Genomic DNA, 27,151 nt, shown 5'->3' on the forward strand with positions numbered 1-27,151 from the left:
CTTGAAAACTCAACCAGCTCAGGTCCAAGTCCCAGAATCTTAGCAGCTGTGTGATCTTCAGCAGGTAATGCAACCCTCTGAGGCTTAGTTTTCTCATCTGCAGGCTTGGGCAGTAGCCCCTCCTTTTCTGAACATTGGAGGAGACGATACTTGTGAAACACCCAGGATAGTGCTGAACACATTGGAGGTGCTCAAGGAATGGCCTTTTCCTTCTGTCTCCACCTCATGGGAGGCCAGGGCTTATACACGGTTTCACTCTTACTTTGGTTCTGCCTCCGTGGCCTGGAGTCTTCATGGGCTACTGCCCTGGGCAGGTTCCCTGGCTGACAATGAGAGGTGAAGCCACAGTACAAGGGGACCCTTTCAGCCCCAAGTGTCTGAGCTTCCATCCTTAGCCACGCTGGGGACTTGTGGGTGGTGCCAGGTATGGCCAGCGCTGCAGCCTGGAGGGAGCCCCGTGTTGGGAAGTCAGAGATCTGGGTGCCAGTTCCAAGTCTGCCACCTATGAGCTGTGTGACCCTCTGGGAGTGACAGCCCCTCCAGGTCTCTGTGTCCTCACCTGAGTCATGAACAGCCCTTACCTGCTTCTCAGGGTCACCGTGCTGCTCACCTAAAAGAACCTATGTGACAGCATTGAGCAGGCCCTGAGCCTGAGGAGCGGATGGGAGGGAAAAGGGCAGCCCTGGTGACTGACCCCTCCTAACCACCTAGCATGGGCTCCGAGTTTCACATATGTCGTCTCATTTAATCCTCACACCACCCAAGTAAAGGGGGTTAGCACCCTACTTCACAGGTAAAGAGAGAGCCTGAGTCATATGTCCAGGATCACAGGGCCAGCTGGGTTCCCTCCCCGAGGCCAGCCTGCATGTTCTGTCTTCTCTCTGGCCATGGCTTTGGCCACCGTCCGCCAGGCCTGAGCCCAGCACCCGCCTGCCCCTGGAATTCTGCACTTGCCATCCCGGTCCTGATTGCTTTCCTGCTGACAAAACGCTGTCATAAATACTTTTTGATGTTACCTCTCCATTTCCCAGAAATTTTTGAGCCAACACTCCCCCAAAGCAGCAGCACACTAATTAGACTTCCATGATACCGTTTACCCAGATGTTGACCGATGCTACGTAATGTAGCAGTTTTCTCCCCGTTATAAGGGACGTTCCTTTTTGGAAAGCAGGAGGCCTTCTCTTGAAGGCTGGGGCATGGCATCGGGCCTGCAGCGAGGACTTTTCCGGTAGAGGCTTGTCTGCCCTGGACTTCCCCGCCCCCCACGGTGAGCTCCTGGAAGGGCTGGCCTGGGTCGGGGGGCAGCCAGCCTGAGTGTGGGGCCTTCTCCTGGAGGGGCTTTGCTCTGCCCCTCAGTCCCTGCTGCCTGTCAAGCCCCTTGGTGTCAGGAGGCTGCAGTGGCAGAGCCCAGCTAGGGGAGGTCAGAGGGCCCCGTGCTCAGCAGACAGGGCAGACACGTTCATTAGCCATCCTGTTGTTTCCAAAGTGCGAACTCAGTATCAGGACGGATCTCTAGTTTGGGGACGACTAAGCAGAGAAGGATTCAACTGAGGAAGTGGAGCCTGGTGCTTGCTCTGCTGTGGGGGGTGACGGAGAGGACTTGGGGAGTCTATGTCTGAAGCGGGTACAGTTCTGGGTTCTAAGTCTGGTGTCTGGGGGTCTGCCCTCCTTGCCTCCCCCAGCAATGCACCATTCAGTGGTTTATTCTTCCTGGGGATTCGGCCCCCGTGGGAACAGCCCACAGAGCAGGACAGCAAACCTGAGACCAGAGACCACAGGGCCAGGGCAGCTGAGAAGTCCAACTGGCGGCACAGCAGGTTTGGGGTGTCAGGGGCCACAGGTGTGGAGGCAGATGAGGTGGGAGGAGGCTGTTGTCTGTTCACATCTGGGCCTAGGAAAGCTGGAGGGGCCAGCAAGGGTTTGCAAAGGCTCGGCAAGGTGAATGAGAGCCGCTTCCTACCATCTTTGAAAGCACCTGTTTCCCCTCGCTGTCCAGCCATTGCCTCCAGGGAGTTCTCCTGGGTGTGGACTGCCCCGAGTAAGGACAGGCCTGGCTTGCTGTGGGTCGGTGTGGCTGACCGGGCCCTGCTTGTCAGTGCAGCAGCTGATCCATTCGAGAGGTACATCCTTCCATCCTGGCCCGGCTCTCAGAGCTGGATCGCACCCACCCAGCAGCTTCCATGCCAATTACACAGAGTGTGGGTGGGAGGCTCATTAACCTCCAGAAGTGGAACTGGTCCAGGGAGTGGTGAGGATGGACAGGGGCCCTCCAGCCGACGATGGGGGGTTAAGTGTGCCAGGTCAGGGGTGGGGGAGCTGGCTCAGCACCATCCCTGTGGTCTCCGCTGCAGCTCTATTTGCATAATTTTGAAGTTGATTGGCCTAAAGGCAACTTTGCTTAATCACAGCTGACAAGTCTCTGGTTGAAACAGCAGCTGCTGCCAATTAGCCGCGTTGGTGCCTTGGTTTGTTATAACTCTCTAGGCAGCAACCCCCAGCTCCCCCTCCTGCCCGCCCCCTAGTCTGCTTCAGAAGGAACCAGCAGGACCAGGTAGCTGCCCAGAGAACCTGCTATAGGCTCCAGCCCAGGTCTTCTCAGACTTGCAGGTGCTGGGGAATGGGTTAGCGCACAGCCTCTGATTCAGCCGGAAGGGTGGCGCGAGAGCCTGCATTTCCAACAGCTCCCAGGAGATGCCAGGGTTGCTGGTTTGTGGGCTGTGCTTGGGGTAGCAATGATCTCACCCAGAAGTTTGCAAACTGGGGCTGCCTGTTTGTGTGAATAAAGTTTTATTGGAACACACCATCACTGATTCATGTAGGATTCTCTACAGCTGTTTTTTGTCTACAACTGCAGAGTGGACAAAGACTGGGCGGCTTGCAAAGCTGGCCCAGCAGCTCTTCCTTCAGTGGGCATCAGAACGCCCTGGAAAGCTGGGACAGATGCAGATCCCTCGGCCCCCACCCTGGTTCTGATCCTACAGGTCTGTGCAGCCCTGGTGCAGCCACTTCCGGGGATCTCTTAGTTCATCTTGGTACTATCCCCGTTAGATAGCTGGGGAAACTGAGGCTCAGAGTGGTCTCTCACTTCTCTGAGGTCCCAAGCTAGTAAGCTCTGGCCGAGTCCCACCGCATCCTGCGTCGTTGACCGAGGTCCCTCTCCCCAGGGTGCACCACGTCCCGGCTGGGTTCCCTGGCTTGGTCTGCTCCAAATCTGGATTCCACGTTGGGGCCTGCTGTTTGTAACCTTGGGCAAGTCACAGAATGACATGTCCTGTTGCAGGAGCATGATGTGTGGGAGACCAGGTCTGTCAAGGGCACTGCAGAGAGCACTTGGCCCCTGGGGGTTATTATCGCCCTACTCCACATCGATATGGGTGGTTTATACTGTGTGATGTCTCTCCCTCCCTGCCCCAGACTGCGAATCCTTTGAGGGCCAAGATAGAGACCCATCCTGCCATTGTGGAATCACCTGAGGTCAGGGAACTGCTGCCTGTGAGCCTGTGAAGGAGGCAGCAATTCCCCAGCAGTGGCTCAGGCAGGGCCCTACGTGTTCTTCGTCTCAAGTCATCCTCCCCATGACCTGGAGGGGCCAGGATGGAGGCATGGCACCATCCACAAAGGAAGAAACCAAGCCTCCTCGAGGCAGGTGACCCGCCAGGCAGGTAATGACAGCATAAGAAGCAGCATTGTGATTCTGTGGCCCAGGTGATGTGGGGCCACCAGCTCAGTTCAAAACACGGAAATACAGAAGGATGTTATATGGCCCGGTATCCTCAGTTTACAGATGGGGAAACTGAAGCACAGAGCATTTATGATTGGTAGGGTCTCAAAGGGACAAGGTGTCTATGGGCTTAATAGGAGGAGGCTGGGAATTCATGCTGATTCCCTACTGGAATTAGACAATTCTGGCACCACGCCCAGCAACCTGGGACTGTGAACTGGAAAAAAAACGCTGCTGTCTCAGGGACCCCCAGCCAGGACGAAGCAGCTTCTGCAGTCTCCACCCAGGCCCCCGTGTGAGTCTCAGCTGCCCAGAGAGGTGGGCCTGTGTGCAGTGGATGGGGCTGGGGGATACTGTAATCATTGTTTTCCTTTACATATATTTTGAACCTTGATTTTCTATTTTATTTTCTGGACTCCGGGCCGTGGACTCAGGCCCATCTCTCTCCCTGCTTCCTGGTATTCTCCCTCAGTGGTCCTTGCCAAGACTTCTTTATTTACTTGTTTGTTTGTTAATAGTATAAGAAACATCCTTGACCCATCCCCCAGCATGAGGGCAGGAGTGTCAGCCTGTGCACCCCCCCAGCAGGGCCCACTTCACCCCACATTCCCCTGTATGCCTCGCTATAGCCAGATGTGCTCTCAAAAAGTACATTTTATTTACAGTTTTTTTTAGCTTTCTAGAAAGGGTACTATGCTGAACTTCCTCTTTGGAGACTTTACTTTCTCTCTAGCCTCGTAGCGCTGAGATGCCCTGTGACGTTCTGTGCGGCCGCAGTGCATTTGGGTAGCTGAAGAGTGTTCTGGGGTTTGGCCATAACATCATGCATTTTCCTATTCATCCACTGGGCCGTCTCCAGGGCTGTCTCCAGGGTTTTCCATAACGCTGCTGTGAGTTTTCTAGAAGCTGGTCTCCTTGGCCGAGAGGGAATGTTGGTGCTGTTCCTCCCCCCCAGTCGCTGAGGCAAGGACCCACCGTGCAAGAGGATGTGGTCACAGTGGCCTCCCTGAGCCTGCACTGGGATTACCCTCCCTCCAGGTGGCCCTTAGCCCAGTCTGCCAGGCAGGCTGGTCTTTGTGCTTCTAACCTCTGTCAAAGGTGAACTTTTAAAATTCCTGCCTCGTAGGGTGATTGCAAGGAGTAAGTGTCATTGGCGGACCCATACTTTGCTATGTCATAGGTGCTCCAGATCTGGAGCACAGGAGGTCTGCTTTGAACCATAACAAAATCCACAGGGAAGCCCAGGCTCAGAGAGACAGAGAAATGTGCCCAGGATCACACAGCTGAGAAGTGGCAAGGCCGGGACTTGAACCCATGTTCAGACCCCAAGCTCAGAGCCCTTTTGTTTCTCTGCTGCTGTGCTGAGCCCCAGACAAGAGGCAGGAGGGACTTTGTGTGCCTTGTCCCCTTCTGACAGGAACACTCCCCCACCCCCACCCCCGCCCCGCTGCCCTACTCATCCTTCAGGTGTCCACGCCAGACCCCCTGGTCTGACTCCCTAGCCAGGCAGCCCAGGGCGAGTTACTGAAACTCTGCACCTCAGTTTCTGCATCTGTAAATTGGGGATAATCAGAGTACCTCCTAATCATGAAGATTAAATAAATACCACCCCCAACCCCAGCCCCCTACCCCATCAGGCTGCATCAGGCACTCTGGGCGCCCACAGACCCCTGGTTTCCCATCATGGCACCCATCGCTCTGGGCTGCCATTGTCGGGACTGTGGCTAGATAAGGGACACCCAGACCAGTCTGAACTCGCTCTCTGTCCACCAAAAGGAATGGAAAAAGGAGGTTTATTTCTGGCCTGTCTCAGGATGGGCAGGCTTCCAGGGATGGGTGGGAGGCAGAGGAGGGCTGGCCTCCTTTATGGCTGTGTTTAAATGCCACCCAGAAGCCAGCCAAGGGCGCCGCTGAGGTACCACGATGCATGAAGGCCCGGGGTGGGAGACGGCCATGGGCTGGGGGAGTGCCTGGCAGCCAGGAAATGTGGCTGCAGAGGCCAGCCAGGCCCCTGTGCTGAGTCCAGACGGTCATGGAAGCCACTGATGTGTTTCAAACAGTGGCAGGTGTGGGCACCCCCCGCCCCATTCCTGCCCCATCCCCACCCCATTCCTACTGGCAGGGAGGACCCTCTGCTGCTGGGTGGGGACAGGCCAGGGGTAGGGGGGGCAACAGCAGGAAGGTCAGCCCAGCTTGGAGTCAGGCGGGTGCCACACACCCTCTGTGGGCTGGGGTGGGGACCGTTTATTTTACCCACACCCCTTGCCGGGCAGTGCTGGCCAGAGGGGCTTGTGCAGTGGTGTCACTAACCTCCGTTGCCCAACAGAGACTGAGGGCCACGGGAAGGAACCCACATGTAGTGTGCCAAGCATCTCCTGAGGTGTGCACCTGGAGCCCCGTGGCCTCGGTGTGAGCCCCAGCTCTGCTGCTTCTAGCTGTGGGATCTCACAGGGAGTGTCTCCAGTTTACTCACCTGTAAAATGGGGCTCTTGCTGGTGCTCTGAGGATGCACAAGGCAGTGAGACCAGAGCCTGGAGTGCGTGGGGACTGCGGGAGCAGCCGCTGCCATCCTGGGCCTGGGAGGTGGCGGCCCTAGACCAAGGCGGGAGCTGGACTCCTGCAGGGCTGACTCAGCGCCCTGACCCCACTCCCCGCCCCGAGGAGCACGCTGAATTCTTGTCAGCACACACAAGCCAGCCTGCGCTGGAAAACAGTCTTTTGCCTATACAAGGCCCGACCAAGTTGCTCTCCTTTGATTGGGGTTTAGGGTTGGTGGCAACCAGGAGCCAGGGAAGAGGCCAGCAGCTGCAGGGAGACCGCAGCCAGCAGGGAAGGCTTCTGGTCCCTCAGTCACAGGGCTCGGCAGGTAAGGAGTAGCCTGTGGAGGTTTCCAGGTCCTCACTGTGCAGGGGCACCTCTGTTCCTTCACCCTGGGCCTGGGGTCTCTGCCCTGGCTAAGCACTCCATGTAAGGGAGAAGCCAGGCAAGGCTGCTAAGTGACTCCCAGTCACCGAAGAATGGGCGGGGCCAGGGTGACAGCTATGCTAGTGGGGTAAGAGGGGGAGCAGGCTCTGATCAAGAGGGGCGGGAGCCCTGCGGGGGTACACAGATGCTGGCGCTACTACCTACCTGCTGTGTGACTTTGAGCAAGTTGCTGGCCGACTCTGCACCTCAGTGTCCTTGTGTCAAGAGCCTTGCACGGAGAGGGGTTGGAGAGAAGGCCAAAGGCTCGGGGCAGGGTCCGGCATGGCTTGAGAGCTGCAGAAGGCCTAGGGAGTGCTCTCAGGACACCCTAGTCATGGCCTGGAGGGTGTTTAGTTGGCTTCATGGGGGTGAGGTGGGTCTGTTCAGCCCACTTCGGAGTCTGCAGTCCCAGTCCAGCATCACACTGGTATGAAATAAGTGAATAGATGAATGAATGAATGAATGAATGCACTGGCCCCTCCCAATACCCCTTCAAGGTGGGTATGTTGTCCCCATTTACAGATTGGGAAACTGAGGCTCAGGGCTTTGGCTTTTCTTCACTCCAGTGAGGAAGGGGTTCTAGGGACCAGGGAGGCGGAGGGAGCTGAAGAGAAACCCAGGGCCACCCCGCCCCCGCCCACCGAGGCAAGCGCCGTGCCTGTCTTTCCTCTTCCTGCCCTGACACTTTAAGTGATTCATTCTTCATGTGATATTTTTGTGTTTCTCCAGTGGGAAAAAAAATGCCTCTGGGATTTCCAGGGGTTGTTTTATCTCCATGGTGCAACCAAATAATTCAGGAGGACGGAGAGAAACAAAGGGTTGTTGAGTTGCAGAAGGCCCACGATTGTCTCAGCCAAGCTGTCCCCTTAATAGGGGAGGAAACTGAGTCTGGCCTGGAGCCCGTCGCCCTGTGACCCAGTGTGGCCCCGAGGAGGACAGTGGGGCATCTAGGGCCTCCAGCAGGGTTGGGGTTTCCAGCTAAGCCCCTTTCAGCTGTGTGTTCTTGCTCAAGTCCCCTCTTCGCCAGGCCTCAGCTTCCCTATCTGTAAAATGGGATCACAGCAGTGCCTACTTCCAACATTCAAGAGAGTAGCACACCCAGAGAACTTGATGGGTGCAGAACTGGTCCAGGCCAGGGGCTCAAAACAGGAAACCATTGGAACAGCTGAGTCTGTAACTTGGACCCAGAGCCCAGCTGGCTGGGGCATGGTGGAGTCAGCGGGGAAAGGTGTCAGTGAGGGACAAGAGCCTTATTGGGGATACACTGTAATGTTTATCCACTGAGGGAGGGATCTGGGGAGATAGGAGAGGTTTCCAGGTTGGTGGTCACCTTTATGCCTTCCCGATTCCAGCACCCAGGCCAGCACCCTTCATGGCAGTGTGCTTCTCCTCGTGGCCCTGACCCTGAGAGTAGCCCCATGGAGCAAGTGGTTTACCCGCCTGGTAGGGGCACAGTGGGGGCCCGGGGGGTGTGAGCTGGCCCACCTCGGCTGCCTCGGACTCAGGGCAGCCTGTCCCACCAGAGCCCTGGAGTTGAGTTCTAGGCTAAAGTGAGGGGCTTCCACCCAGGGCTGATGGCCCACGGTCACTCCTGGTGGTGGCCATAAAAGTTGAGGCCCTGTCTCAGCTGAAGGAGATCTCCTGCCTGGATCTCTGCTGTTCCCATCTGGAAGTTTGCTCTTTGCAATAAAACAAATCAGGCCAATGAGTGCTAATGGAGTTCCTACTCTATGGCCAGCAGACATTTATTCAGCACCTACTGTGTGCAAAGCATGGTGGGGCAATGCAGAGGCACAAAATTTCCCACCCTTGAAGAACTCGTACCAGGCAGGGAAGCAGTAAACCAACAGATAAGGCAGAGGGAAATCAGGGCCAACTAAAGGAACAGGCAAAGCATGGAAAGAGGAACTGGGGAAATCAGACGTAGACATGGAGTTCAAACACACTTTCATTTGCCAAGGGGCACAGGACCCTCTCTGGTACCTAAACCATCAGCTTTGGGAATAGTGGAGTGGGTAACAGCAGATAAGAACCCTTTATGGATCAACCGCTAATGTTCTGGGTGCCCTGCTAGCTTCTGGTCCTTTCTATCTTTGGTATACCTGCAAGGTGTGGAGCACGGCTCCCGTTTCACAGATGAGGAAACGGAAATCAGTGAAGTAACTTGCCCTAGATCACCCAGCTAGTTAGTGATAAAACTCTGACCCAAGGCCCGGGAGACTCGCTGCAAAGCCTATGTGGTCGCCCCCAGCACCCTGTTTGGAGTTGAGCAGACCTGGGTTCAGATTGCAACCCTGCCACACTCCAGCTCTGCGCAGTCACTTAGTTTCTCTGATCTGTGGTTTGTTTATCTCAGAAATGGAGATGATCATTGCCTATGTCCATTCAACTAATTAACATGTGTTTATAAAGGGCCTACTACGTGCCAGGCCTGTGCTGCCCACAGAGATGAGCAAAAACGAAATGGTCTCAGCAGGGCTGGGTTCGGGGATGTGACCGCTGCAGGGTTAGGCGTTGGGTCGGCAGGGCTCAGGTCACATTGGCCGTTACTGGGGTGTGAGGTGCTGGCCCTTCTCGCTCGCTGTCAGCCGTGGAGCCCAGCACCCCAGTTGCAGGTGAACGGCTGCCTGTCTGTCCTTCTCCAGCCATATACTCCGGCTGCCTCAGTCCTGGCCGGCACAGCGAGGAAAGATGTCCTAGTTCCCTCCTGCCGCTTCCTCCCGCAGGTACGAAGGGGTCACGAAGACGCGCTTTGATCTCACTTCATACGCAGGCATGGAGCCTCGCGAAAGTGTTTATTCCTGGACTTCGCGTTTCGGAGTGAGATTTCATAACCTCTAAGTGGATGTCCTGAAAACAGAAGTTCACAAAGTCAGGATTAGGTCTGCACTACCGAGGAAAGACCCTGGAGACTGGGAAACCTGCGGAGGTTAAACATCCCTGATGACACATGTGTGCACACGTGTGTGTGTGCTGTGTGTGCTGTGTGGAGAGAGGCATGCGCACAAGTGCTGCCTGCGGGGGTAAACACTCTTATGAGTCGTGGAGACAGGACACAGGAGCAGACCCCGGGGTTTGAGTCCCCTCTCTGAGGCCCGCATTCTCCATCTGTGTAACAGGGAGACTGAGGGTGCGGCATAGGGCTGGGTGGGAAGGGAACGGGCGAGGAACGGGGAGCACTGTGCGCCGTGCTCCACCCGGGGCTTGGGTGCTCTGCAGCTGCTAGCCCCGTCTCCTTGTCTGTACTTGCTGCCCTTCTGCTGGGCCGCTGCCTACCCGCAGGACTGTTGGTGAGGCTCCAGAGAGCCGTGCCCTGTTGAATTGCTAATCCGTGCTAATGCTACCACTGCTAATCATCGTGCCTACGTAGAATTACGGATCATTACGTAATCTGTTGTCTGTGACCGCCTCCCCCCAGGCTGTAAGGCTCATGGCAGCAGGAATGCCCCATGCCCAACACTGCTGGTCCACAGTAGAGACTTGTTAGGTGATCCCTGAGTGGCGACCAGGAGAGAAACCGCTCCCTGAACAGTGGGGTCAGGAGGGCGGCTAACCGGGGCTGCTTGTGTACGAGGTGGCACTTGAGCCAGGTCCCGTGGGCAGGTTCAATTTGGACATACAAGGTGGGGAAAGGGATGTCCAGGGGCAGGATCAGCTGGGCAAAGGCCTGGACTCCTGAGTGCTGCCACCAGCCGCTTCATGCCCAGAATGCTGGGCAAGACCCATCCTCACCCCAAGGTCAGCCTCCCGCCCCGCACGACAGTAGAGTAGGTGGGACACGTTTAGGGAACAGGCCATGTGTCCTTTGTTCTCCATCCTGTGGGGTTCAGGCCCGAGCGTCATCCTTGTTTAAGGGGGGCCGATCCCGAGGCAGAGGTCCTGGTTCTGCCACCCTCAGCTGCCCATGCTCCGTTCTCCCAGCTCTCTCTCAAGTTAGGACACAAACCAGGCAGGCTTCACAGAGTGCTGCTGCCCATGCTGGCCCCGGGTGAACCCCACCCAGCCCCTGCCCTAGCCTCAAGACAGGCCGAGACCACCCTGGGGAGGGGGGAAGTCAGAGTGTCATAAGCTCACCTGGGGAGTGGGAGAATCACAGCGGGAGAGCTGCCCTGAGAGATGACCGCCCCAGATGAGCCTCCAGGCTGCGGATTTGGAGAGGGGAAGGGTGGTCCTAGCATAGCGGAATGGCATGAGTAAAGGCCCAGTGGCACCACAGACCCAGAGGGCTGAAGCTCCAGGAACAGGGAGGGCAACAGGGCCACAGGGCCAGGCCACAAGGGGCCTCAGGTAAAAGCACAGCCTTGAACTCAAGAAGTCAGGTAGGTGATTAGGTGGGTACTTGGGAAAGCTGACTCTAGGGGCCATAGGGCTTGGGTTGGTGAAAGAGGCAGAGTCAGAAACCAGACCACAGCAGCAAGAAGCACATGGCCAGGGCTGTCCAAGGCTTCGATGCCTCTCTTCCTTTAGTTGGTGAATTAGTTGCCGATGTTCATCCCCATTCTAGGGCTGAGGACACTGAGGCTCAGGTGTCACCCCAGGTCACATGGGATGTGGATACAGAAGGTGGAGCCAGGACTTGGCCCCAGGCAGAGGGCTCGACCCCCAAGCCCTGCTGCCATAGACCCAGTCCTGCAATGGGCTGGAGGTGTGCTTGGTCGTGCCCAAAAGTGGGGCGTGGTGGGCTGAGGAGGGGCTGGCGGGAAGCCCCCAATGCTGTGGGGGGTCTCCAGGCATCAGGCCAGCGTCCAGGCCTGTGGGAGCCTGAGGTCCTAGCCCCGCCCTTCAGGCCCTCTTGCCTCCCGCCCTGCCGAGCTTGGCTGACACAAAAACAGATCCGTTGCTGTTCCTGGTGGGGTTTAATTCATCTTCCCAGCTCTGTTTCTCTTCACGTGCCCTCCTTCCTTTCCTTCCCCAGCCTCACCAAGTTCGGTGTTTAAAAATAATCCTCAAATCTCCGAACAGCAGTCCCAGGCTGACCCAAGGGGTGGCCCGCAGAGATGCATGCCTGACTCGTGATTCTGGCCGTGGTCAAACGAGCGTTCAGGAACGTCCCACTCTGCCAGAATGTTCTTCCAATTGTTTCAGTTTTGTTGTTGGCCACGGACTACCATCTTAGGCAGTTTACCAATTTTCAGAGAAATAGAACCCGGGAGGATAAGTCTAATCTCTGTGGTAAATGTGCTTTCTGGGGGTCCTCGGGAGGCCTCAGAAGCTTTTTCAGTGCCATGAGGTAGACTGAACTTTGCTACTGAGTGGCTGTGTGACCTTGGGCAAGTCACTTCACCTCTCTGAGTCTCAGCTTCCCCCTTCTGAGATGGGAGCTTGGTGATCCACCTCCTCAGGCTGACGTGGGGGTCACCTGAGACAGTGCGGTAAATACCAGGGTTCAGCCTGGCGCACCATGAACTCTGCCAGTGTGAGCCAGCCCAGGTTAGCAGCCCCAGGTTACAGGCAGTGCAGGGCCCCACAGGAGGTTGGAGGATGGTGGATGCCCTTCCAGGCCTGTTCTTGGGCTGCCGGAGTGATGTCCCACAGACCTCATTTGTGGGGCCTCTCAGGTGATGGTGCCCAGTGGTGTAACATGCCATCATCATCAGAGCTCACTGAGCCCAGGTCCCCTCCGCACACGCCATCGTCATCAGAGCTCCCAGATCCTAGTTCCCTCCACACACGCCTTCGTCATCACAGCTCTCCGAGCCCTGGTCCCCTCCACACACCCATCGTCATCACAGCTCTCCGAGCCCAGGTCCCCTCCACACACCCATCGTCATCACAGCTCTCCGAGCCCAGGTCCCACCTGTCCATCCTGGCTCCCAAACCCCTAGGACCCCACCATGTCCATTCCATCCTCCGCTCCATTCCCCCCACCACTTCGTCCATCCTTCTCCATTCCACCATGTCCATCCGCTCCATTCCCCTTCCATCATCCATTCCCCATCCATCCCTTCCATTCCCACCATCATCATCCACCTTCCAGATCTTTCCGTCCCCTCCACCATTGTCATCCTTTGTCCATTCCTGGTCCCCTCCACACCATCATCATCACATTTCTCCAGTGGCCCCCACTGTACCCATCGTCATCACAGCTCCCAAACCCTAGGTCCCCTCCACACACCCGTCGCATCACAGCTCTCCGAGCCCTGGTCCTCTCCGCACATGCCATCATCATCGGAGCTCCCTGAGCCCAGGTCCCCTCCACACACCCATCGTCATCACAGCTCCCAAACCCTAGGTCCCCTCCGCACACCCATCGTCATCACAGCTCTCCGAGCCCAGGTGCCCTCTGCACACCCATCGTCATCACAGCTCCCCGAGCTCAGTTCCCCCTCTGCACACCCCACGGAGGGACCCAAGGTGATGGCTTTGGTCTTGTGAACATCGGTGCTATTGAACTCGTGGCCCTGAGGCTGGCTGCCTCGTGGAAGCCTGACTGGGATCATAGCAGCTGGCTGGTCCCCAAGGCCCGGAGAGGTTTCCAAAGTAGCTTTCTGACCTAGCTTGGAATGGGGAGGTTGGCTTCTAAGCTTTGCTGTCTCAGATCATTAGAAATGGAATTTTTACTTAGGTAACTTCTCGTGACGCACAGTGGGTTGTTCTTTCTACTGAGGATTCAGCTTTCAGCTCTGGCCCTGAGCTGCCTTGGGGGCCTGGGGAGTAAGGGCAGCCCCTACCTCCTCATGCAGAAGCCCCCTAACCCCTTCATCCAGAGTTCCCACACGCCCCTAGGGCTTTTGTCTAGCATACAGGCTGCAGCTTTGATTGTACATTGACCCATCTCGGGCCAGACAGGGGGGTTGGGGGCACAGCCAGGCCATGGATGCTGAACAGACCCCCAAGGAAAGCCCAGGCTGGACGTGGGACCAGTGCAACCACAGTGTGCTGTGGCAGGGACACCTGCAGTGTGCAAACCCACATGACCACGGGGTGTGCCTCAGCGCCCAAGGCTGGTGTCCCGCAGGGCTGGAATTCCCACCCCGTCCATGGAACTCCTAAGTCCCAGCCCCCGGCTTCAGGCTGCACACCGTCCTTTCCTAGAACCACATTGTCTCACAGCACATCTGTGTAGTGTGTGTTCATCTCTGGAACCATCCCCCAGGAGCATAAAGGCCTCTCCAGCTGTGGACCCTGGGTCTGGGAAGGCAGAGGTGGGGGTCTGCTCAGCAGATCGGGGGCTGAGGGCCAACCCTGGCCAGGACCCTCATGACCTAGTAGAAGAGGTTCTGGGAAGAATCGCATAACAGGAAACTGCTGGGCACCCTTGCCTGTGCTCCCTGAGGGCAGGGACTCACCTTTTCTGTGTTCCTAGAGCCCATCCCAGGGTCTGGCCCCAAGTGCAGGTCAGCAAGTGGATGTTGAGAGAATAAGTGAATGAATAAATGAATTAACACATGAATGAAGGAAGAGGTGGAAAACTCTAGGCCTCAGCAGAAGGGCAAACTTTTTCCAGCTGATAGAATCATGGCAGGCTTCCTGGAGGAGGTCATACTGGAGCAGCTTCTAAAGTGGTACAGGATTTGGACTCCTAGGTGTGAAGGGAGGGCACCCCCCAGGGGTGAGCAGCAGCCCCCCAACATCAGCCAGTACACTCAGGGCTTTGTAGGGAGTTGGAGCAGTAGGAGCAGGGGCCAGGCCTGTGGCTGAGGCAGATCCTCCTCATTCACTCAACAAACCTACCAGCTCTTGGAGCTGAGCCCCAGCCACAGAAGTGGGGCAGCCCCACCCTACGGGGGCCAGAGGAGCTGGAGTCTGGGGACCTGTTTCAACTCTCACTGGGCCTTGGCGTCCCCATCTGTAGAATGGAGCATGGGGGAGGCATCTCAGAGGTCCCAACACTCTCCCTTCCCGTGGTTCATTTTCCAGGGCTGATCCATAGGACTCCGCAGGAGAAATCCATTCCTGAGCACTCCCGGATGCTTGACCTGGGCTCATCCTCCCAGGGGGGCCTGAAGGAGGCTGGGAGGAGGCCCAGGCTCAGAGCCATTAAGCAGCTTACAGCCCCCAGGGATGAGTAGGGCAGTGGTGGGAGCAGAGAGACCTGCAGGTAGATGGGAGGGGCCCCTCCCCAGAGGAAGAGATGAGTAAGCTTGAGTAAGCTTAGTGTTAGGGGCCTGCGTTCTAGTGGCATTTTACAATCCTGACAGTCCCTTCCCTTGTTCTGGCAAACCAGACTTCACAAGGTCAGCACCTGACGTCCAGCTCCCGCCACGATGCCCATGCTACAGGGGAGGAGACCAAGGCTGCAGCAGCAGGGCCCAGGCCAGGGCCAGGCCATGAGCGCTGTGCGTTTGGCCTCCAGTTTTGCCCTGTCTTCTCACTCCGAAGTCTCCAACCTCTGGGAGGCCTGAGTGGCTTTCCCTTCTGCCAGCCCTGAGCCCTAACTCTGCTCCAAGTAAAGCAGCATTCGGAGCTGCCCTGGGACCCAGGTTGGTGTCCCCTCTGCTCTCCCTGACCAGGCTGTGAGCTCTGGAGGGCAAGGCAGCCGCTGGCTGGCTCCTGGGGCCCAGAGCAGGTGCCAGGACAGTCTAGGCAAGCAGAGGGGCTTGTTTCTTTGGGCTGCGCATTGTCTTCCACCATCTCTTCTTTCAGAAATGTGTGGTCTGGTAACAGATCCCTGCACTGTGTATTCAACTCTGAAACCATCCTCCCGGGGGGTGGAGGGCCTTACCTGGCGTGGACAGAATGGAGCGGGCAGGGAGTCTGCTCTGCAGATGGCGGAGGTGGGGCTGGGGGATGGGAAGGTGGCTCAGCCAGGCCAGGAGGTCCTCAGGGTCTCCCACCTGGGTGGGATTCAGGGCTCTCCAGGCCCCACCATCCTCACATCAGACCCCGCGCCCAGATATGCAGGTGAGCTTCCTCGTGTGGACCCAACCCAGCCTTTCCTGGGAACAGGCTGCACGTGAGAGGCTGTACCCATGAAACACTCACTCCTCATCCCCCTCCCCTGAGCCTCTGGCACCCTCCATTCTGCTTTTGACCCGACGACAAATCCCCTGTGAGTGGGACTCCTCTAGGGACCCTGTGTAGGTGGAATCTCGTGGTCTGTGTTCTTCTGTGCCTCGCCAGTTCATGAGCGTAATTCCCCCTGGGATGCCCCTGCTGCAGCATGTATCATAGTTTCCCTCCTTTTTTGGGAAGTAATGTGCATTGTGTGACGGGCCACCCATCCATCCCCCGATGGGCACATGGGTTGCCTCCACCTTTTGACTAAGGATGCTGCTGGGAACACGGGTGTGTGTATGTATCTGTTCGAGTCCCTGTTTTCTGCGCCTTAGGATATGTACTCAGAAGCTCAGAGCGTTTTAAACATTCATTTGTTTGCGTGTTGTCAGCCTTCCTGAGTAGAACACAGGGGCTCCAGGGAGGAACCGTTTCTATTTCATGCACTGCTGTGTGCCTCGTGCCTGGGAAGCTGCCTGGCTCCGTGCATACTTGTGGAGGGGTTCATGGAAGTCACCATTAACCCCTCCACCTTAGCGACACAGTGGGGGACCTGGGTCCTGTAAGCTCCTCGAGGTGGCCGAGCCAGGCCGGGCATCCTCAGTCCTGCAACTCTGGTGCCTGCCCACCAGCATCTGCCTGCCGGTCATTTCCACCACCTGAGCCATCCGTCCTCCTTTGATTAAGTCTCGTTTTGCCATGAAAAGAAAAGGAGGTGACAGTTGGCTTGTGGGGGAAGGTCATTCATTCCAGAAAGGAAATTGGATAGCGGCGTCTCCATCATCTACACGCGGCCTCTACTCCCGACAAACTCGCTCTCCTGCCCACTGCCCGCCTGCCCGTCCCCCGCCGTGGGCAGCAAAGCTGGTGTCAGGCGAGACAGCCTACACCCAGCCTCTCCTGGCTCTCATTAAACAGGCAGCTCTGGACGGATCAATGCAAGCCAAACGATGACCAGTTGTGGCCAGCAGTCCTTGAACGTGCTCGCCGTCCTCTTCTCGTTGCTGTTTTCCGCAGGTAAAACCTCCGTGGATGCTGGGGGCGGGGACGGCATGAGGGGGTGTGGTCTCTTCCTGAGGTTCGTGCTGGCCCATCTGGGGTTCTGGGGACACACAGGGGCTTGCCGTTTGTCCTTCACCTTACTGGCACCCCTCTGGCGAGCAGCTAATGTTGGTTGCTGTGTGGCTGGTCTCTGTCTGTCTCTGTCTCTCTGTCTCTGTCTCTGCTGTGCACCGCAGCCCTGGGACTTCCCATGGGAGCTCAGCTGGCTGCCAGCACCCCTGGGAGAAGCCCTGACTCGCATTCTGTCCTTCGCCCCTGCAAGACAAGGTTAGGCCGTGTCCCAGTCATCCCATCTTACAGATGAGGAAACTGAGGCTTGGAGAGGGACCTGACTCACCTGGGACAAGGCAGTTAGCAGATTCCAGCCCAACCAGCCTCCTGGGCCGTCCCTGGGAGCCCAGCTTAGGTCACAGGTGGGCTCCTGCTCTCCCAGGTACAAGGATGGGCACAAACTAAGTCCTCTGCTCTTCCCAGCTAGAGCTGAGAGCCCCAGTTCAAGGGCAGCCCTGCTCCCCAGCCCAGGCCTGCTCCCAGCAAGGAGCCCCACTCCGGCTCTCCGGCTTCCTCTCCCTCGGTCTTTCTATGTCTCTGGGTCTCTGTCTCTCAGTGTCTCTTTGTCTATCTCTCTGTCTGTCTCCGTCTCTCTGTGTCTGTGTCTGTCTCTGTCTGCCTCTGTCTCTTTCTGTCTCCGTCTTTGTGTCTCTGTCCGTCTCTGTCTCTCTGTCTTTCTCTAACTCTGTCTTTCTGTCTCTGTCTCTATCTCTGTGTCTCTCTCTACCTCCTCAAGCCCGCATGCTCAACAGGGTCACTGACATTGGCCTGGTGGTTTTCAGCCCCTGCCCCTTTGCGGGGGACAGCTCAGAGGGAGGCTATGAAGGTGTCTGGGGGTGCTTGGCAGGGCTCCCCAAACAGCAAAGCCAAAGCCACACTCAGGCCAGGGGTCTGGGGGCCACCCAGCTACTCTCGCCACCCTAGATGCTTTCCATGCTTTGGCTCACCTGGTCCTCACCGCCCCTGGAGGACGGGCCTACTCTGCCCATTTTACAAATGAGGAAGGTGAGACGCTCAGAAGGAAGGTGGCCTCCCTGAGGTCACTGCTTCAGGGGAGGGGCCAGCTGGTGAGTGAGGGCGAAGGGGAGGGGCCAGCCAGTGAACGAGGGCGAAGGGAAGGGGCCAGCCAGTAAGTGAGGGCGAAGGGGAGGGGCCAGCCAGTGAACGAGGGCGAAGGGGAGGGGCCAGCCGGTGAGTGAGGGCGAAGGGGAGGGGCCAGCCAGTGAATGAGGGCCATCCAGATGCAGGAGTTGCGTAGAGCGGTGCACACAGGGGTGCATTCATGGTTGAGGCTTGGGGGCCCAAAATGCAGCTCTCTCCACGTTCGCTCATGGTTGAGGCTTGGAGGTCCGAAATGCGGCTCTCTCCTTCGCATCCCTGCTCTGCTGGGGCCTCCTAACAGAGTGTCCTTCGGCCTGTAGTCACATTGTGCCCCAGAGCAGAAGCCCAAGGATGCTGCCCTTTACTGCCCCTAGTGCCCCTAGAGCACGCACAGCCTCTGTCTCTAGGTGGGGGCTGCGCCTTGCTGTTTACGCTCCTGGGAGCCCCCAACCCCCCTTGGAGACCATGAGTCTTTCATCAGTGAGGGGAGGAGGTGAGAGAGTTCACGATGGCCCAGGCAGCCTCATGCCAGGACTCCCACCCGGTTGTCCTGGCTCCCAGCCCAGGGCTCTGTTGGCTCTGGGGAGGCCTCATCATTACCAAATAACCAAAGCCTGTGGCACTGACTGCCCAGCGGTGGCCAGGTGAGCTGGGTGCTGGTAATGGGCAGGACCCTTCCACATCCCCTAACCTCACTGAGCCCGCCTTCCCCAGCCCCCCATCTCTGCATATCAGGCTCCTCCCAGTCCCTAGAGGCCCAGCTCAAAGGCCACCTCCTTCATGCTGCCCTACCACTCTCTCCCTTCCCTCCCTGAGTCCTGTGGTAGCCTCACAGGCTGGTCCCACCTGAGCTAGACTTTCTGACCAGCAGCATGAGTGTTCTGATCCCTCCCCAGCCGCCCACACACTGAGCGTGAGCAGGGCCTCCTCACTGACCTGGGCAGTGACCCAGACAGTGGCCGGAACTGGCCAGCTGCCTCCGCCCCTTGCTTCTAGGCCAGTGGGTCCCAAACCCAAGGCCATCAGCATCCCCTGGAGGGCTTGCCAGGACAGATGGCGGGGCCTACCCCAGAGCTTCTGATGCAGAAGCCCAGGGGCCTGAGAATCTGCATTTCTGACCGTCCCTCCAGGGATGCCCTCGAGGCCAATCAGGGGCCACACTTTGGGAACTGCTGCTCTGAGGCACAGTTTTCTCCTCTGTACGATGGAAATAAATGAGATGGAGTGAAACAGTTGTCTAGTTGGAGCTCCCTTAATAACCTCCACATCCCAGAGGGGGTCTTGTTCTTTCTTAAGGTTGAGGATGAGAAGGGGGCCTGGAGGGCTCCCCTGGCTCCCAAAAAGCTGAGACCTTTCTCTCACAGTGGTCTTGCCCATCTCCACAGAAGAGGGTGCTGTCTTTGGGGGAAGGGGCATGGAATTTCATGCCCCCCACCCCCAGACAGCCTCAGCACCCCGGTGCATGAAGGCCGCCTGCCCACCTGCCAGCCCAGCCCAGCTGGGACTCCCCTGCGGCAGCCCCGGGTGGGCAGGCGGGGAGCTGTGTGGGCTGCAGTCTAATAACCTCTCAGCAGACACAGAGCTTTCAATGAGCTGGAGGAGCTCCTGCAAAACCACTGCCTTTGTGGTTGAAGGAATGTATTCAGTCAGCAAAGCCCCTTTTCAGTGATACAAATTAGATACAACGATCTCTTTTATGAAGATACTAATTAAGCCTGAGACAGTGGGCTCTAGGTTTTTTCCATTGTTATATTTGTTCAGACTTTCAATCCTGTTTATCACCATCGGCAAGACTCGTAAATACCATCCTGGGTTTGCAGTAGCATTGGTGGCTGAGCAGAGGGGTGGGAAGGTTCCAGGCCAGGGCGAAGCTACCACCATGAGGTGGGGGTGACTGAGGCAGGCCCTTGGGGACCTTGGGACCTAGGGTACTAGTTTAGTAGAAACCAAGGAACAGAGGGCCTGCTGTTTTTGACACAAGAGGCACCCAAGAGGTCCTTGCACTTATGCCAGCCACCACCCAGGCCAGCCTGGGCTTAGCAACAGGTCCACCATGGCCTACCTGGGAACAAAGAGCTAGCGATACCAGACTGGAGAGGGCCCCAGACTTTGAATCCAGGTCTGAATTCCATTCCTGCCCCTCCAACACTTTTCAGCTCGGGCAAGTCACCTATGGTCTCTGAGCCTCAGTTTCTCCATCTGTAAAGTGGGATCTCAAACTGGCTTGGCTGTGTGAGTTAAATGAGATGTGTCTGTGAAGCACACAGTAGGTGCTCAGTTAAGGCTGATTTTCTAATTGAGTGGCTGCTGCATGTCAAGCATGTTCACCAAGGCAGGAGAGCCAGCCCTGCCTCCCAGGACCCCCCCAGTCTGGGTGACGCAGAGAGTGTAACCAGGGCTGGGAGGCTGGGGGTAATGGGGACCCGTAGGTGAGGTTCACAGTGGACCACAAAGGCGTCCAGGGAAGGGAAGAAGCAAGCAGGACCCGAGAAGAGGCCAGCCAGTTCCCCTACCTCTTGGCACCCATGGACTGGCAAGGGACCCCTCTGAGCCTGGTGACTCTGTCTTCCAGTCTTGTCTGCACATTTCCGGGTCTGTGAACCGTACACAGACCACAAAGGCCGCTACCACTTCGGCTTCCACTGCCCCCGGCTCTCGGACAACAAGACCTTCATCCTCTGTTGTCACCATAACAACACGGTCTTCAAATACTGCTGCAACGAGACGGAGTTCCAGGCGGTGATGCAGGCAAACCTCACGGCCAGCTCCGAGGGTTACATGCACAAGTGAGTACCACACTGGGGGTGCAACCCCACTGCCCCAGGCCCCAGGCAAGGCAACCTGCCTCCCAAAATCCTGTCCCCTGGGGAGGCGGTTGGGTAACCACTATAAGATTGGGTGAGCCTGGAAGGAGTCTGGGAGAGTCTTTGGATGACCAGGGCTTTTGGCCCATTGTGCCTTCTAAGCTTCAGCCTTCTCATCTGAGAAATGGACACAGAGGCTGGATGCAGTGGCTCACACCTATAATCCCAGCATTTTGGGAGAATGAGGTGGGTGGATCACCTGAGGTCAGGAGTTTGAGACCAGCCTGGCCAACATGGTGAAACCCCATCTCTGCTAAAAATACAAAAATTAGCTGGGTGTGGTAGCAGGTGCCTGCAATCCCAGCTACTCAGGAGGCTGAGGCAGGAGAATCACTTGAATCCAGGAGGCGGAGGTTGCAGTGAGCAGAGACGGTGCCATTGTACTCCAGCCTGGGTGACAAGAAAAAGAAAAGAAAGGAAAGAGGGAGGGAAGGGAGGAGGGAGGGAGGAAGGGACACAGAATACTCACTTTGCAGGGTTATCACATAAGCTAAGTGAGGTTAAGGATGTGGAAAGCTTTCAGGTGTAGAAGGCGCCTGGGCCTGTAATCCACTGGGTTCCTTCCTTCATTTTTCATTAATTTAACAAATACTGATTGACACCATTGACCCAGAGATTAATCCCATGCAGTTCTTTTCCTTAAGGTGATTAAAATATGTTTGGATCAGGGGTCTGATGGAGGGGAGCACAGGAGTGGAGAAAGAGAGAGTTTGCTGGTAGAAAAGCAATGAGAACGTGCTAAGTAGAGTCATGTAGTTTCAAAACAGCATGCATTTCTCTATTTTGAGTGAAGCTGGCCATCTTTTCACATGCCTGAGAGACATTTGTATTTCTCTTACTGTGAGCTAGCCGTTTATGTCTTTTGTCATTCTTCTATTGAATTTTTGGTCTTTTTCTTATTTATGGGTGCTTTTCACATATGAAAGAAATATGAGTTGCAAACATCTTCCCATCTTTTCTTTGTTGAATGTTTCCATGCAAATGTTTCTTCAGTGTGACTTTGACTTTATAATGCTTTTCCTCATGCTTAGTTTTTGTTATGTAATCACATTTTATCATTTTTTTTTTCTTTTGTGGCTTCTGGCTTTTGCATCATGCTAAGAAAGACTTTTCCTGCTCTGAGGTCATTAAAAATACCACCATGTTTTCTCCTAATTATTTTACATTTTAATATTTTGTCTTTAAGTAGTTGAACTATCTGGAATTTACTCTGTTGAAAGTTTTAAAGTAGAAATTAAACTTTATTATTCTTTTTTCAAAATGGGTAGCTGGTTATTCCAACACCATTTATTAAGTTGGCCATCTCTTTTCCCCCGATATGAAATGCAAACTTACTAAATACCTTCATATACTAAATTTGAGTGTTGAGGTAGAGTGTGATATGCACTGGGCTTCTGTTGTTGTGGTTATACACTAGTACCTCACTGTGTTAACCACTGTGACTTTTAATATATTTTAATGTCTTAGTGAGCTCCTCTGGAACTTCTGTCATACAAACTTTAGAATTAGCTGTGTAGTAACCTTACCTCCCCCCCAAAAAATCCAGTTAGTTTTTTTTACTGAGATTGTATTGAATTCATAGGTTAATCCAAGGATTGACTTTTTATGATGTTGAACATTTCCATACAAATGTCTTTTCATTTGTTCAAATTTTCTTGCATAGCATTTTAGAGTTTTCTTCATATAGATATTAGACATATATTTTGCATTTATTTTGAGTTATTTCTTTTTATGTTGCTATTGGGTCTTTCCTTCCAGTATATCCTGTGAGTATTGTTAAAAGCAATGATTTTGAGATACGAATTTTGATAAAAGCAATGATTTTGAGATAGGAATTTTGCATTCAGCCACCTTACTGAAATTTCTTATTTTTTTTTTCAGTTGATTCTCTTAGGTTTCCAATTATTCCACTTGTAAACAATGATAATTTTATCACCCTACCTTGCCATTTTTGTGCCTCACTTCTTTTTCTTGTCCAATTGTGTTGGCTAATGCCTCTAAAAGAGTCTTTAGAATTGTCAGGCTTCTTATCTTCTTCTGATTTTAATGTGATGCTTCAAATTATTTTCCCAATAAGCATGAGGCTGAGTTTGGGGGCAGATGTCTTTTTTCATGATAAGGAAAAATCTTTTTGAAAGGGGCGTTTGTTGAAGGGAGGGGGTGGGTTGCGAGTGTGAGCCTCGATCTCTGTCTGATGTTGGGGCTGAAGGACTTTGCCACCATGCTGCATTCACTCAGGGGGAAGCCGCCTGTTCCAAATCTCCCCACCTCCCACCTAGGCCAGCTCCCCAGCCTTTTCCTTCCTCAAACGCACGGGTGCTTCCCCTGAATCTCTCGCCATCTGCTCAGCCCTTAGAATAATTCTGTGTGTGAAGTCACTCAGCAAGCCCTGTCCATCATATCAGGGCTGGAATCAGGTCTGGGATTTGACCCAAGCCTTGTATAAGACAAGGAATGGATTCCCTGAGAGAGGAGGGTAGTGCCAGGACTGGGGTGAGGACCCTGTCATGCTGCAAGTTCTGGCTGAACGCCAGACGAGGCTTGGCAACACATCCAGACTTCTCCAAGGTCTGGTGACTGGTGTCTGGGATCCTCATTTTGAAGCCCACAAGTTTCTATAATCTGCATATTTGCACAGGATTTCACACGGAACACTCCACTCCAGCAGCGCAGGGGGTCCTGGCGGCTGCTGACGAAGAGTTGGGCTGCAGAATGAAAGCCTTCCCCTGGGGAGAATGGGAGTATTGAGGCTCAGAATTTTATGTTTTTTATTAAACGTAATTTAAAAATTACGTTTTTAATCTTTAGCCCTAGAAAATGTTTATGGAGCACATAATGTAGCTGAGTCTCTGCGCTCAACCTCATGCCACTGCAGCTACCTGGCAGCCCATCCTCAGCCCATTTTACAGATCAGGAAGGGGAGGCACAGAGTAGTTGAGTCACTTGCCTAATGAAGGCAGTGGTTAGTGGTAGAGCCAGCAGCCAACCCAGATGGTCTGGAATCACGTTAGTCATTCTGGAGCTTCTACCCACAGAGGCAGATCCTACTGAGGAGAGACCACCTGAGCAGGGAACCCACCCCAGCACCACTGGCATTTGGGGCCAGGTCATCCCCCATGGGTGGCCCACTCTGTGCACTGTGGGACGTTTAGTAGCATCCCAATGGCCTCCACTGACCCAGTGCACCTCCTCCCCACCACCCCAGTGATAACCGGCAGTGACTCCTGATAGTGCCAAATGTGGGGGCACAGAATCATCTCCAGTTAAGCTGCTGTCCTGGGGAGATCCCAGCCCTTGTCATTCTCCAGCGATCTTCTCGTCACCTTCCCTCTCCATAGCTGTGAGTATGGAGCCCACACAGAGGAGGATGCAGCTCCTGCTCCTCCCCCAGGCCTCTCCTGTCATAGATGTTCCTACAGAGGGAGGCGTGGTACTTGATTCTTGAGATCTGACAGTGTTTAAGAAGGTGGGAGCCCCACAGCCTGGAGGAAAGAACACTTTTGGGCAGAATTCTCTGTAGCCCAGTGGAAGAGCAAGGGGAACCAGGGGAGAAACAGCTGGTGAGGGCAGAGGGTCCTGTCTAGCCTGGGGGGTACAGTACATAGACTTTCTTCTGAGGCCATCAAGGGTCCCTGGAGGGTTTTATCTGACTTTGTGCTGCATGGGCCATGCCTGAGATAAGGCCCCAGAGGACCTAGGGTGTCTGCAGGAGCAGGACCCATGAGGGGGGCCTAGGCCAGACCTGGACCCCACTGAGGGGAGATCAAGAACTCGGGTGGGCCATGGAAGCCTCTTCCCAGCTGTCCAGTTTCAAGAACCTTGGGGAGAGGACCCAAGCCCAGGGAGCTGAAGTAGGGCCTGGTGTCCAGGTGGGGCTGGACTGGTGGCAGAGGATGACTTGAGGATGAGCGTTGGGGAGCAGGATGCAGGGCTGAAGTCCCGGGTCATTGAATGGGTAGGAGAGGGCCTGTGTGTGCAAGAGGACCCAGGTAGAGTCCACCTCTGTGCCTATCCTGTGCTTTGGGGCTCTGGCCACACGATATCACAGGCTCCTCTAGGCAAGACACATATGGTGCCCATTAATCCTCACCATGGGAGGAAGAAGGGGCTGGGGCCCAGGCTGGGGAAGTCACCTGTCCCAGACCACATGGGTGATAACAACTGGTGTCAAGATCTGAGGGGCTCTAGAGCCCTGGTTCTGCCACCCCTTGGTGCATCTAGAAGGCCAGGACTTGTGTGTCATTGGGGACTGCACCAGATCCCAGCTAAGAGGCTGTATGTTCCAGTATCCTAGACAGATTAGCACTCCCCAGCAGCCAGTCTAGATGGACTAGGCCAATGTGACTCCCGGGAGGGGCTTTATGCAGATGTGAGAGCTCCTGGCCCTCCCCCATCGCCCCTCCTCCCCCACCCCCGCCCCTCCACAGCCCTCCCTGCTGGCGAATCAGCCAGAAGGCGGGGCTGGTGACAGGGAAAAGGAGAGCGCTTCTGATGACTTATTTATTTGTATTTTTCTGGAGGAACAGAATGGTTTGTTTTGGTTCTGGCTGCCTGGCAGGAAGGCAGAGCGAGAGGAAGCAGCTTCGCCAAGCCCACCACCACGGCGAGATGCCCGCTTCCAGCCACGTGGGCCATAGAGAGACTGCAGAGAGAGGGGTGGGGCAGAGGCCCGGACGTGGTGAGAAGTGTACTGCACTCCTTCCCGTGCCAGGGCACCGCCAGACACCAGCAGTGGCGACTCAGGCCCAGGTCTCTGAACGATCTGTGGAAGCCTCTGTGTGGGGGTCGTGGTGGGCCCGGGCGTGCAGGGGATGAGGTCAGTTCTCTCTGGGGACAGGGAAAGTCTCTCTGAAGGAGGGGGCTGGGAGTGGCATCTCCCACAATGCATGGGCGTTCCTTCACCAGGCAGATGGGCCGCAGCGGGTGGGAGGTGGGGAGGGACTCTAGGAAGACAGAACAGTGCACCCAAAGGCCTCAGCATGTGCAGGCATGGACTGTTGTCCCTCCCTTGTCCATGTGTGAAATCTCTGACCCCCAAAGCTTTGCCCTTCCCCAGGGGAAGGAAGTGAATGAACACTTACGAGGACTTCCTCCAACACAAGGGGCCTGACTCGCGCTGACACCCTCCATCTGTTATCTGTGAAGGACCTTCCATGAGCCCCGTTCACTAGAGCTGAGGCTCAGAGAGGGTGAAGCTCAGCCTGCAGCCACACAGCACACAGGGGACACAGCAGGGTTTGAGTCAGCCGTATCGGTCATCCTGGGCTTAGTTATGCCGAGGGGAGGAGCACCCTCAAAGGCCCCGGGAGCTTGAGAAGCAAAGGCTTCCTTTTGGCTCATACTCTGGGTCCTTCTTGGGCTCTCGTGGTTCTCTGCGTAAAGCATTCTGTGACAAGGCCAGAGAAGCAGCCCCCATCCCGGGCAGGATGGCCCTGCCATCGAGGGAGAAGGCAGTGGTGAAGCCACACACGTCGTGTCTCTAAGCTTCTGTTCAGAAGTGGCCATAGCATTTTTGCTCATGTTTCATTGGCCAAAGCACGTCAGTCGTCCAAGCCTGTTACCAGTGGGGTGAGGAGAGACAGAAGGATTGATCCTATTGGGAACACCCTCAGCCAGGTGCAGTGGTATTTAGATAGTAACAGACTCTGCTTCACCAGGTATATCCAGGCCCAAAGCCCACACACCGCCACTGCACTAGACAACCTCGATCCTGCTGTGTGACCTTGGGCAAGGCACTTTGCCTCTCTAGACCTAGACCTATTAAGCACTCTCTCTGTGCCTTAATCACACGAGCCAGCATTCCTGGGTCTGTCTCTCTCCAGGCCCTCGTGTTATCTCAGAGCCTCACAGTGACACCATGAAGTAGGGGGTCTAGGTATCCCCATTTCACAGACATTTCAAACTGAGCTTTCGTTTCCCAAAATAACAGAGAGAGAATTTTGCCGAGTTGAGATGTGAATTCACACAGCCCTGACTTCTTGCGCCCACACCTTAGTCGCCAGAGTCATCCACCTTGTCTGATGGACCCGAGGCCACTCCTGCCAATGGGCTCCATATTCCCTTTTTTTTTTTTTTTTTTGAGATGGAGTTTCCCTCTTGTTCCCCAGGCTGGAGTGCAATGGCACAATCTCGGCTCACTGCAACCTCCACCTCCTGGGTTCAAGTGAGTGCCCTGCCTCAGCCTCCCAAGTAGCTGGGATTACAGGCATGCGCCACCACGCCTGGCTAATTTTGTGTTTTTAGTAGAGATGGGGTTTCTCCATATTAGTCAGGCTGGTCTCGAACTCCTGACCTCAGGTGATCCACCCGCCTCGGCCTCCCAAAGTGCTGAGATTACAGGCGTGAGCCACTGCACCCAGCAGACCACACTCCCATTTTTTAGATGAGGCTGGCAGAGAGGCCATCGGCCATCTTCCAGCTGTGCCGACGTCTCGTTCTGGCCTGCTGGCCT

General features: G+C 55.5%; 1 protein-coding gene across 1 annotated transcript in view; it reads left to right on the forward strand.

Annotated features, from left to right (window-relative positions):
• Positions 1–27,151, forward strand: part of SHISAL1 (shisa like 1) — an 87,348-nt gene that overhangs the window by 13,617 nt on the left and 46,580 nt on the right. The window contains exons 2-3 of the mRNA XM_009217469.4: positions 16,541–16,639; positions 20,409–20,622. Of these exons, the coding sequence (XP_009215733.1) occupies positions 16,573–16,639; positions 20,409–20,622 (281 nt within the window). The 5' untranslated portion in view covers positions 16,541–16,572. The remainder of the gene's footprint in view (positions 1–16,540; positions 16,640–20,408; positions 20,623–27,151) is intronic.

Source organism: Papio anubis, chromosome 16 (assembly GCF_008728515.1).
Source record: "Papio anubis isolate 15944 chromosome 16, Panubis1.0, whole genome shotgun sequence".
In the NCBI taxonomy this organism is placed as follows: Eukaryota; Metazoa; Chordata; class Mammalia; order Primates; family Cercopithecidae; genus Papio; species Papio anubis.